Source organism: Parasteatoda tepidariorum, chromosome 2 (assembly GCF_043381705.1).
Source record: "Parasteatoda tepidariorum isolate YZ-2023 chromosome 2, CAS_Ptep_4.0, whole genome shotgun sequence".
Lineage (NCBI taxonomy): Eukaryota > Metazoa > Arthropoda > Arachnida > Araneae > Theridiidae > Parasteatoda > Parasteatoda tepidariorum.
In genome coordinates, this window is record NC_092205.1 from 50641548 (window position 1) to 50655109 (window position 13562).

A 13562-nucleotide genomic window follows, 5' to 3' on the forward strand; every position below is an offset into this window, starting at 1 on the left:
AAATACTTAAATAAATAATAAATCTAAGTTAAGTGAAAGACATAGACAAGAAAGACTAATATTTTAACAAATTCCTTGTGTGATGCGGCGTTGTATTTAATTAACCTTACCTTAGTTAACATTCTTACTTATATGGAGAAACTTAGCTGGACTTTAATACGCCATCTAGTTTATGAGCGATTAGCTACCGTGGAGGTCATAGGTCACGTGTCTGGCTATGAGTAATCGTCTTCCTCTCGAGTTGCAAGTACACAGTTAAGATCCCAAAAATTTATATTGTATTTTTACAATTTTCGTTCCAAATACATAGGAATAAAATTTAAACCAAATTATCTCTCTTGATAACAAGTTCAATCCGCTTTCCTTTTTCTTTTTTTTTTTNTTTTTTTTTTTTTTTTTTTAGGTACTTAATTTTTTTTCTTACAATAAAAACTCATTAAATGTTTTTTGCCAAAATGATTATTCAGCAATTGTGCGCGAATATTACTCTAAATATTGATCCGCAAAAGTTAAATTGTTATATTTTATTCGATATTTTTGTTGACTTGGCACTCTATTGTAGATAAATTATTACCATATATACGATATTACTAAAGGATGATAAATAGTTATAACAGGTAAATACTTTTAAATAAATAATTAATGGGTAAATATTTTTTTAATAATGTGCAGTTAACTAAAAACATTTAATTTTATGCTGATTTTAACTAAAATTGCCTGGACATTGGATGTATAATAATGACAATATGGTATGATTTTTAGGTCAAGTGAAAATGAATGAAACAGAAAGATGACAATTATCTTTTTATGATAATCAAATTAAAAATAGGTCTCACATGAGGATATCATATTAGCATAAAAACATAGTTGAAGTAATTTATTTTTATATTTAATTAATAGTGATTAAGATAAGTTCGAATTTTTATTTATATTTACTTATCATCAGTATTTCAATTATCACAAATAACAGTACACAATTTATTTTTTAATGAAAATTCGTTGAAAATAATTAATTCATTATTGATAAATAAGTATAATTCATTTATGTTTCTTTTCATTTAAATATAAAGTACGTTTAATATTTTAAATACGTTTAATATTAAAACCACAAAGAGTCATGGTTCCACTGAGTGTCGGTGTTTTGCAATCACCACTCTTTATATATATTCTTGTGAAAAATTAAGTCAAAATTACATACATTAGGGGTCGAAAAGAATTGTTTAAGGGAAGAAAATAAAATGCTTTTTAAATCGAATGAGGAAAGCGAGATGAATAACACAAAAATCTGATTGAGTGGAAAAAAAAGAAGAAAAAAAATATATAGAAAGGAGGTGGAGCACGATTCCCCGAAAACACCTTTAAATTTCATCCGGCAATCAAATTGAATTTTATGCTTTTGATCTTACTTTACTCATTAGTAATTATTCAATTTTTTTCCAGCTGGAATTCTTTTGTTTCTTTTTTTTTCTGTTTCATTTTTTGCTGCTTGAGTGTTAATCTGTGACTCCTAAAATGTAGGAACATTTGACTTCATTTATCACAATTTCACAAAAATATGTAATAATAATGGTGATGATCACCTGTATAACTATGAATCGATAACAAGGAACAAGACGGTTGCTGTAGTTCAAATTGTATTAACTGAACTACAATATTTGCTGGATATCAATAGCTTAATGAGTAAATCAATGAATAAATGATAAAACAAATACTTTTCCTCCTGAAATTGTGGAAAATTATTTCCAAGTCGAACTTGAAAATTATTAAAAAAAAATATAATAATAAAAATAAAAAAACTTCTTTATGAACAAAATAACACTATGTTTTCATGCAATCATTTAACTAACTGAATTGCTGTATTTAATTATTTTATTCCAAAATTAAACTCTAAAATTTCAAAATAAGTAAAAAAATATTAATATCTTGTGATTTATGTTTTTTAAGTATTAAATCAATTTGTTTATGTTATATATATAATTTTTAAAACTGTGCACTTTTCTGCGAAATATAACTTTCGTATCGTACCAAATTGATAACAAAAGGACTACAATTTTGTCTCGTAATATAGCGCCATCTATTATACTTAATTTGCAATAAATGTCTACCCAATTTACTTAATTTGCAATAAAATATAGTCAGATATACTTAAGTGAGCTCCGTAAAATTTTGTTTTATTTTCTATAAAATAAAAAGGAAATTATTTTTTCTCAATGCACAAAAGTTGTTTATTCTATTTCCTGGTATCCTAAAGAGTTTTCTAATTTCCTCACATTTATTTTAGTACCTTAAACCTATAAGAACATATTTTATATCCTTACAATAATTGTATACAAATTTCTTTTAACTCTTTAAATTTATCAAAAAAAAAGTTACTAATTTCTATCAAAAACACTTCGGTTCTTGAAAAGAATTCAATCAAAAATTTTTAACTGTGACATTTAGGAAGCAAAACTTTACAATATGGTGAATTTGTAAGAACTAATCCACAGATGAACCCCCAAAATTTAAATTCCTCATTTGATTAAAATAAGCATCAGTTATCTATTTAAATCTCTTCAGTTGTTATAATTTTTGTTACTACTGCACAAGGGGAAAAAAAAGATAGAAAGAGAGAGTCGGCTGGGGATGGGGGAGCGTCATATTAGATAGCTGATGATTGAAAAACGAGATGGCAGCACCAGCTGATCAAAATTAAATTCTCATAAATATTTTTTGTAAACTTTTCAGAATATGAAGATATATTTAACTTATAAAATGAAACTGTACAAAAACACCTAAATCAAATTTTGCTTCTGTATATTATGATTTATAATTATATGAAATTTCAAACACATTTTCATGCAATCATTTCCTCTTCATCATTATTCTTTTTAAAGTATTCGACTGGTTTGTCACAATTTCATTTTTTTAAAAAAGGCACAATTTAAATTTTAAGTATATGTTTGGTGAGCAGGAGGGGGCTTAGAAATATAAATTTAAAAATGTAGGAAATATTTTTCAAATTAAGGGTAAATTTGAGTTTAAAACTACAAATTTTCCACGGCATGGTAACAGCTCTTCAACAAATTTTAATGCATCAGTTTCAAAAGAAAATTTAATCTAAATCAATAATGTGATTACCTGTGTTTTGAAATAAAATCTTAAGAAAACAACGAAATTGAACTAAATGCATTGTTTCACGCCGAATTTTTTAAGAAAAGTTCTAAATATTCTTACTTAAAGCTTGATAAAAATAAATTCAAACTTGGACATTAACTTTTATTTCAAAAAAATGCAAACAAAATCTACATTCGAAATTTCAACGAATTCTGCAGTAAACTTTTTCTACGATATGTTTTATGGCTAAGAAATTTCTCAAAATTAATGTTCCTAAGAAAATGCATTTTAAAGGAAAGGAAATTCTGCTAATACAAAAAATAACAATATTTCGAAATTTAATTTCCGAAAAGGAATTTTATTTGTATTAAAAGTACTTTTTCATTCAAATGAACAAATTCAAATAAAATTTTAAATGTATTCAAATAAATTACAGTTTCAATGCTCAAAAACCAAAGCATTATAGTTTCGTCTTAGTGAGTCATATATCCGGTTTCGTTTTTGTCTGTCAGCGTATGAAAAAATAAATGTAACTTCATTTCTAAAGATCGAAAATAAGAATTTTGAAGAATTTCGGAAAGTTAATGAACAACAATTTGTGGCTTTTAACCAATTGGATACCTTAAATGAGTCTTTTAGTCTCTTGTATAAAAAATAGGAGCCAACATCTTAAATTAAGATCCTTTGTTTCGTTTTAAATAATATTTAAGTAAAAATAGTTTTTAAAAAAAATTGTGAAAAAAAATAGTTTTGAAGAAACACATCTTTTTTACACTTCTGAGATGAATTTTTTTTTTTTTTTTTTACAGATATACAATGCAAACTTTTTTTATGCAGTTTCTTATAATTTTAAAAATATAATTTCGTACGAAAATTTTCAATTCAGTTTTTAATGAGGCTTATTTAAAAAGTGCAAAATATTTTTGAAAACAAACGTACGAACTTATCTATCATTAGAAAAATCAGAACTTATATTTCATGTCAAAAATGAACAAAAAAAATTTTTAAACTCATTGAAAATATAAAAAATTTTAAATGTCGATTCTTACAAAATGTTTTGAGGAAAATAACCAGATTTAAAAATTCCGACTAGAGATGGCAGCACTAGCTCATAAAAGAAATATGTAGGAAATACTGTATTATTTTGTCCTATTTAGTCATTCCTAAAATAATTTCCAAATTTTGTGTTCCAGCTGTTATTTCATATTTTTTTTGGTTTCAAAACTTTAAAAAAATTTTATAATTCATGGATACGACAAAGTTAAAAAACGAGCAATAAAATATCAACTAATTTCCCTATAAAAAGTATAAAATTAATGCACAAAATTTAAAATTAAGATCTAGAGCAGCTTGTTCTATATTTTATAATATTATTTGCCAATCTTTGGCTGGACTGAAGGTAAAAGTAAGAAAAATGCAGATATGCAGGCCATAAATATTGAACAGAAAATAATAAAATTATTAATTTTTAATGATGTTATTCATGCAAATGTTAAGAATTTCAAATTTTTGCAGTTTCCATTTGTATCCATTGTGTAAATCAATATTAAAAATAAAAAAAAACAATATATTTATTATTATTGTTGTTGTTTCTAGTATAATAAAAATTTGAATATCCTTGAAAAGTAAGAAAACTCACAATATAAATTACTATGAAGTAAATACTAAACTTTATGATGAATTTAATTTAATTTACCGTGTTTTAATAAAACTAAAAAATATCTTCAGAAATATTTATAATTTATTTGAGTTTTTTCAATCGTAAGAGAGTAAACATAACCATTATCAAGTACTATAATTCTCACACACTTCATCAATTTATATAGATGTGCTGCAATTTTATAAACAGTATTTTTGGATTTCTTTAATTTAGATTTGTCAATCCAGTATTACAAGGGTAGATTTTTTTAAAAATCATTTTGAGGGGTAAAAAAAATGTATTTAAATATTCTATTCAATTGTAGCGCAAAGTTTATTTTGATTCTTCCTCCCATTTTAATAGAAATAATGAAAAGTTCATTGCAATGCTAGATTGATGATCTGAGAATAGTTTATTCAAAACCTCTCAAACGTGCAAAACATCAAAAAAAGGCACCTTCACATGGTTCCGCCCGGGATCGAACCGGGGACCTTTTGCGTGTAAAGCAAACGTGATAACCACTACACTACGGAACCGCGACTGAGAATGGATTAAAAAAATTTAAAACCCAATAAAATAAAACCAAAATTAAAAAAACCTCGAATATCTTGAGTTTGTGGAGTAAAAGTTTTTCTAACATGATACATAAATAGGCAAGATTAATTTTTTCGAGTTAAGTAATCATGCATTAATTGATAAACAGTCAATAGATAAATATTTTATTTCAAGGTGAACAAAAATTTCATGACAGTAAGTTTTCGTCTTTCATAAATCATGACCTAATTCTACAATTGATAAGAAAACGTTATAAAGTAAATCTTTTTCATTTCTTCAAGTAGTTTTCGATAATTTGATATAATATAGCGAGAAGTTATAAATTTTTTCAACCACACAATTTGTTTAAAATTGAAAGTAACCTCATTCTAAAATATAAAAGAATTTTAGAAGTCAAAATTTTTTGATAATACCAATAGATAATAATAATATATAACAATAGATAATAATAATAAATCTATATAATAATGATAGATAGTAATTATAAATAATAATAAAAATAATAATAACAATAATAATAGATAATTATAGTAAATGATAGATAATAATAATATATAGTAACAATAATAGATAATTATAATAAATAATAATAATAATAAATAATTATAATAAATAATAATATATAATAATATATAATAGATAATTATAGTAAATAATAATATGTAATAATAGATAATTATAATAGATGATCCACGCTTTTAATAAAGCAAAAATTAAGCACTTTTGAGAACTTTTTTTTTTTTTAAATTAAGGACTTTTCTAAAAAATTAAGGAATTTAAAAATAGTATTGTTTATTATCGAATATACATATACCACCGGAGACAAGGCCAATTATTTAACTTTCTTAAAAACGAAATTCAATAAATGAAAAAAAAAAACAACAGAATACAATTTTATTATAATGTAAGTACCGAAATAGTTGTATCAGTGGCGGATCCAGCAGGGAGGGGGGGTCAGGACCCCACCAAAATTGAAAAAAAAATAAAATAATAATTTTTTTAATAGTTTACAAAAGAAACAAAATATTTAAAAAAATTATTAAAAATTAAGAATTATTATAAAATTACTTTATTTTATTTTCTGATGATTTTGTTTGAGTTTCTTTTCTAAATTGGTTATTTGTATGTCATGTTTTTTCCTGGACTTCTATACAAAACCATCGGGGTACTGAGGGAGTTAATTTAGGCATTTGCCTCTCCCTCAATTAGGAAAAAAAATATTACTATAATGTAAGCACTGATATAATTGTATTAATTAACAGGGCTTGCCAAAGAAGTACCAGGCAATTTTTGCAAACCTGTGTCGGGTTTTTGTTAAACATTTTCAGATTGTCAAAGGTTAACATCTTTTACGAAACTAATCCTTATTCTATTTTTAATGATTTCATTAAAACTTAATTGTAAAATTAAGAGCAGAAATTAAGATTTGCAATTTTTTTTTCAGGTATATTAAAAAAAAGTAAATAAAGAAATATGGCAAAACCATTGAAAGAACTATTACAATAAGTTTTTATATTTCGCTACTAGACCTGCATCACATATTCAATTGTGCTCCAATCTTGTTAAATATTCAGCTATACCAAAAAAATTCTTTCTATTCTCTTAATAAAATGTGTCATTTATAAGGGTATATATTTGAATAATTAATATTAAAAAGTTGAATTAGAGTTATGCATGAGAATAGTTTTCTTAACTCTGTCATGTTAAATTAAGTCCAATTTCAATTAAAAACAGGTCATATTAATATCTAAGCACATTAAGTCATTTAATTTTTTTTTTTTCATTACGCTTAGCATATTGTTTTAAATTCATAGCAATAAGTATTTTTATGAAAATTTTTATGGAATAAAAATACAATTATGTTTGAGAAGATTTATAATTTTCAAACCAATCTGTTTTTTATTGGTTCTCGGTGAAACATATAAATAAAAGTGTCTAAAACGATTTTTCAAAGGTATAAACACATTCCTATGGCGAGAAAATTGATAAGATTCCTTAATTAACAAATACTTATAATATAAATAATTACTAGTAATATTTCTTTATCATTCTTAACATTATTCTCCACTATTATTATGATTTGATATTTTATTTTTATCGCAAATTAAGTTTAAAAACTGAAAATGGTACTCCTTTATTATAAAATAATCCTGTAATATCACCATATTAGGTAACGTTTTGTAAGAAAATATTGAAAAATTTTATGAAAAACATATTGAAAATGGCATTTAACAATTTTGAAATTATTACTAAACAACAAATGTGTTATATTTACTTTTATAATGAATTTTACACAAAATTAATTCCAGCAAAACCTGTTATTAGGAATCAACTTTACTTAATGAAAAATGATAAAATAAAACAAAAAAAATGATAAAACAATCTGGTGAAAAACATGAACTGATTTTAAAGCAACCAAAAATTGTATAAAAATTGAAAACAGTACATTAAGTTGCAATGTAAATTGAATAAAATTATTATTAAAATCTACGGATCTTTTAATTGAGAAGATTTAAATTTTTATGTAACAATCTGCTTATCCTTAAGAAATAAAAATAATAGCGTAACAATCTAAAACAAGGGTTTCCAACTTACATGAGGCCGGGGGCCACAAATAAAAGCACAAATCAAATGGCGGGCCGCAACTTTATCAAAATTTTATGTAGGACTCTTTTATTTAGAAGAACATTAAATATTATTGTCAGATTTTTACCAAGTTGTACAAAACAAAAGTATTGAATTACAAATTAAAGTAAGAAGTAGATTTTTAAAAATATTTAGTTGCATATTAAAACTACAATAACTTTAGTGTGCACCCATGTAGTAAACAATTAATGTGCAACAGATATTTAATTGTTAAGGTATACAACTTTTAAAAGGTTGGTATTAAAACTTACATAGTAGCACACAAAATGTTCAATAACAAAATTGAGGTTTGTCTGCTGCAACCACCAGAGAATAGATATTTACATTTTAAATTTACAAATGTGTAAATATTTTCTCCAAAATGAGTGGTTTCAAAAAGTTAAATCGGAGAATTTCTGCTAGAAAATGTCTGATAGACATATGCTAAATTATATTCACAAAATACGAAAAAATGAAATAAAAAAGAGCAACATACACGATTATTTTTGTATTTGAATAAATATTTTCTTGGATGCAAAACTTGAAAAAAAAATAATATTTTGCACTGTTGGTATGCTAAATTTCACAGAAACGACGAAATTAGATTTTTATTAACGAGAAAAGTATTTTAAACCCATATAGAGATTTTACGAAAATTGTCCACAAAAAAATGACAACTAATATATTTTAGTTCACGGGCCACAAAAAAAGGCTTCGCGGGCCGCCAGTTGGAAACCACTGATCTAAAACTACAAAAGGAAAAAAACTATGTTGCAACAAAACAAATTATAAATATTTACCAGATATTTAACTTTCTTGTTGGAAGCAAATCATACTTTCTTATTTAGTACTCAGGAAAAAAAATTAAGTATTTTTTAAAAAAAACTTGAGGTTTTCATCTAAAAAGCAAAGGTTTTTCATCAAAAACCTAAGTGGGCAGGAATTTTTCAAACCCTGTTTATTACAGATCGGTTTAATTTTTAGTACAATCATGAATATGTCACAATCATCAATATTTAGTACTTTCATCAATATTTAGTACAATCATCAATATTTAGTACTTCCATCAATATTTAGTACAATCATCAATATGTTACTGTTTTCTATAAATTTACAGTTACTGATTACACATTAAAATATTATAAATTTATTCGGTCTTCTACTTAGGTACCTTAAAATTGCCCCCAACCCGAAAAAAGCACAATCTCCTATGTGCAGTATCCCCCTTGTCCACACTATTCTTTTAGAATGCTTCACTCTCCTTGTAGAGTATCATTCTAGGCAAAGGCAGAATATATTAATAAAAGAACCAATATATTAATAAAAGGACATGCTTTCTTTCCTTTGCCGGTAGCCCCTCCCCCCACTTGCACATTTCTTTTTGTCTCTCTAAAATGTTTGACTCTCGATGTATGGTCTAATTCTAGGTGATAAAAGAACTTTTGTTTTAAAAAATTGAACTGAAGATTGGTTCCTATCAACTATAGTGATGCTGAAAAATTAAGGAATTTTAACTAAACCTTGTACTAAAATTAAGTGTACTTTTAAGGGCCCTTATTTCCAAAATAAAAATTAAGCAGTTTTTAAGGACCATGGAACCCTGCTTAAGTTGTGTAAATTTTGCTTACAGCATTGGTTTACTGTAACATTATGGTAACTTTAAGTAATCATGCTTACATTTTCATAATGATAACCTAATATTAAAGAATTATCACCTTCTAGAATTAAAAAAAAAGTTTATGATCCTAATCTTATTATTTCAAATTTTTACTAACTCAGGAGATTTGGCTTAGGTTATCAATTTTATTTATCACATTCGTTTACTGCCATGCATTTAACTTATCAATTTACTTGTTCAATGAGAATGCATGAAATAGTCATTTCATTGGTTTTTAATGTATAAAGATTTGTTTGCGAGATCAATTAAATTTCAATTATTACTCATATATTTTTAGCGTAAGTGTTTTTATAAATGCTTTAACTTTACTTTTTCTTAACTTGCAAATACTGTACCAAATTTATACTAGGATAAATTTTCAAAATTGATAATTATACAGACATGAATTAATGATTCTACAGGATACAACTTTGAAGAATTAAAATGACCAAATTTGGCTTCAATTATTTGATTTAAAGTATTAATTCATTAGTTATTGTACATTGGATAAATGGAAGTCAAAAAATTTTAAGAGAGCGGTTTACTTTTCAGGGTAAAACATTAAAAAAATACTCAAAAAAATTGCTGACAATAAAAATTAAAAACAAAAGAAAAAAAAATTTATTCACAATAAAGAAAGAGAACAGAAAATTAATGAATATCATGCCCTCATCAAAAATATTAAAAAAAAAATACTGCAAAATGGAATAAATATTTCATACAGTGCCCTAACGTGGACATCATTCAGCATGCTATTCTTCCACCTAATCAATATCAGGTCTGCTAGCAATTATGTTGTCAATTTTATCCACAATTTGACTATCAACATAACTTAAAATGCAATGTTTAGAGAATTTTTTTTTTATAAATTCAGTCATATCAAATCATTTGCGTCTCATACAATTCGTTTAACTATTTTTACCAAGGTGAAAATTTTCTATTATTAAATTGAATTTTATTCAACTAAACAAATATTAAACTCTATAAGAAAAAAAATTAATCTTTTCAAGTATTAAAAACAATTATAATCTGATTAATATGTGTTGTGTGCAAAATGCATACATTTTAAAACTGTAACTAATGATAAAAAAAATAATAATTTGATACTGGAGTTCCATCTAGATTTTAGCATAGTAATTTACTTTATATTTAAGTAAACTCCTTTTATAGTTCAATTGTTTTCACACTTAGAGAGCTAAAAAAAAATTCAAATGAAAAGAAAATGTATTTTTTTATTATTCAGAATAGAAATAGATACACTTATCAGTATTCGGTTTAAATATCAGTATAAAATGTACAGTTGACATAAATCTGTAAAATAAAAAGAAATTTTTAATTACAAAAAAATAAAGAATAATAACTACTGCAATTTTGAGCACATAGTTCACACTTAATTTCACAACTAGTAAATCTCTACTTTTTGAAACCATATGCATGTATTTCAGCTTACAGTGATACTTTTCAGCAGTGACATACTTAAATTACATAGTTTTTTAATAGTAACAAAGATTGTTTCCTGTAATGCTGATAGAAATTTTACACGTAATTAATTATCTACAAGTTACAATTTTTAGAAACCAAAAGAGTTAATAAAACTGAAGGGGCATTCACAAATTAAATGGAAATTAAAAATATCGGGAAAATCTGACCTTTCTATAGTTTTATTTAGCAGCCCAACATCTTTATGGATTTTTGTAAAACTTTTTATTAATAACATTTCTTTGAAGGTATATATGTTAACAAGTGCATAACAATTAGCTTCCAACCTTCACATAATGCATTTTTGAATGTGTTGAGCTCCAAAAATGACAACATTTTGGGTCATTTTTCAAAGTTATGATGAATCTTTTTAATTCTATAGGACATTTATAATTAAATTTATTTTTACAAAAAAATTAAACATACTATGGTTACGACCCCTTTAAAATTTTAAATAATTAAGGACAGCAATTTTATGTACTATTTTTAATGAAATTCCTTTCTCACACTGAAAAAAAGACAGAAATTTGAAAAAAATGGAAAGACAATATTTTTGAAAAATTTCTACTTTTTTAAACATATATGTGTTTGATTTTATATTGAGATTAATATATTATAAAAATTTCATGCAAATAATGAAAAACATATTTCTGTTATTTATTCTGTTTTTTTTTTTTTTTTTTTTTTTTTTTTTTTTTTTTTTTTTTTTTTTTTTTTTTTTTTNTAAATTGAAAAGCAATGGAAAATTTCTGAGCATTAATATTTGGTTTCTAATCATATATATGTTCGATTTTATAATGAAACTGATGTATTATAAAAAAATTTTAATGCATAGAAATGATGAAAAACTTTATATAATGAATTTACAAAACACAATTATATAATTATGTCAGTTGTTACACAATGCATACACAAATGCATATTAGAACTTAGACTATGAGCTCAAAATAACAGTAATTATTGGATAGTTGCATAAGCTTTGCATTATTTTGCACATAATATATGCAATGTTTCATAAAATCATGTTTTTCCTGTAGTGAGACCATCTCACAGTTTTGTGTACTAATTTTTTCTTTTTATACATACAAGCAAATTATTACAAACTGGAAGATAGATTTTAAATAATATTTACAGAATTTAGTGCATCACATATAAAGAACAATATATAATAATGAATTTGAAAAATAGTATTTATAAATGAGCAATGAAATATTAACTTGCCAAAAATCCAAACACATAGAAAATATTATGAATATTACATGTGATTTATATGGATATGAAAGTTATAAATACAAATATGAAAATAATGATAATGAATAGCTTTATTTCTATCTATAAAACATTTTCAATAAATACCAACTAAACAGTTCATTTATAATTAATAAAATATGAATAAATTATATACTTTTAATTAATGTTAATCCATTCAAAGTGTAACAATGAAAATAGTTACTGAATAATTATTGAACCTTAATTACATCCATTTACATAGTAATTTAATCTTAATGAAAAAATATATTTTAATTATTCAACAGATAATATAAAGAAGAAAATAATTGTAATACCACAACTGTCACCATACATAATAGAAAGTTGTTGTTTTTTTTTCAAAATATTGTTCTTAAATTACTTATACATAATATTTCATAACAATAATAAGTATTCATTTCCATTTAACCAAAGTTTTAAAAAAAACTAAAACAAAAATGATTTTATATATGAGGCTTAAGACTAAAATTTCTAGATACAACAATCTGTAACTTTCCTAAAATATTACAGCCATTATAAATGCAACCAATTTTCAGAAGGAAAATGTTTAAGTAATAAAATGAGTATTAAATTCAAAAGTCCTAGTTAAAACATGTGAACTTTAAAAAAAAAATAATATATCACACAAAACTAATAATAATAAGAGAAAAAAAAATGATTTCATTTAAGATTTATTTTGCTAGCAGCAAAATATCTTTATTTACACCAAAACCACGAAGGAAGTCATTGTGGAGTTCATATAAAATCATGCTCAAGGTAAAATTTTATTATTTTGACGTAACTCATGACAAAGTAGTCATTCAACGAACCAATTTGAAAATCGATTGAAGAAATTATAAAAGGTATGTTTAAACTTATAAGTGCACAAAAGTTTACAAATAAATAAATTCCATAAAATACAAATTTAAGTAAAAAAGTACTGTTCATTTACAATATTAGAGTAAGATAGAGAGTATTTCGTTTTGAATCATCAATTGATATTAGGGAAGAATTTTCAGGCACTAATAGGAAATTGAATGTCACTTCCTATTTTTCAAATTAGAGTATATCCATTCAAGTCCTTGATAAAGACTGAAAAGGAAAACAAATTAATACCTTGAGAAAAACGGTAAGTGAAATACAGTACAGTTCAAAAGCAATTAACTAGTTTTAACACTTGATAATTAAAAAGAAAACCTATGTTACTCATTAATTTAACCATATGACTCATACGTTACAAATTTAAAACATGCACACTTTTTT

At 24.4% G+C, this 13562-nt stretch overlaps 1 protein-coding gene and 1 non-coding gene across 3 annotated transcripts in view; both read right to left on the bottom strand.

The window, feature by feature from the left end:
- Positions 1-5198: 5198 nt before the first annotated feature.
- Positions 5199-5271, bottom strand: TRNAV-UAC (transfer RNA valine (anticodon UAC)). Its single transcript has one exon. It is a non-coding gene; the product is annotated as a tRNA-Val (tRNA).
- Positions 5272-10784: 5513 nt separating this feature from the next.
- The window catches only part of LOC107456694 (ADP-ribosylation factor-like 5), a 47117-nt gene continuing 44339 nt past the window's right edge, over positions 10785-13562 (bottom strand). For both annotated transcript variants that reach the window (XM_043041447.2, XM_016074632.3), the window contains exon 6: positions 10785-13391. In XM_043041447.2, the coding sequence (XP_042897381.1) occupies positions 13340-13391 (52 nt within the window). In that variant the 3' untranslated portion in view covers positions 10785-13339. The remainder of the gene's footprint in view (positions 13392-13562) is intronic.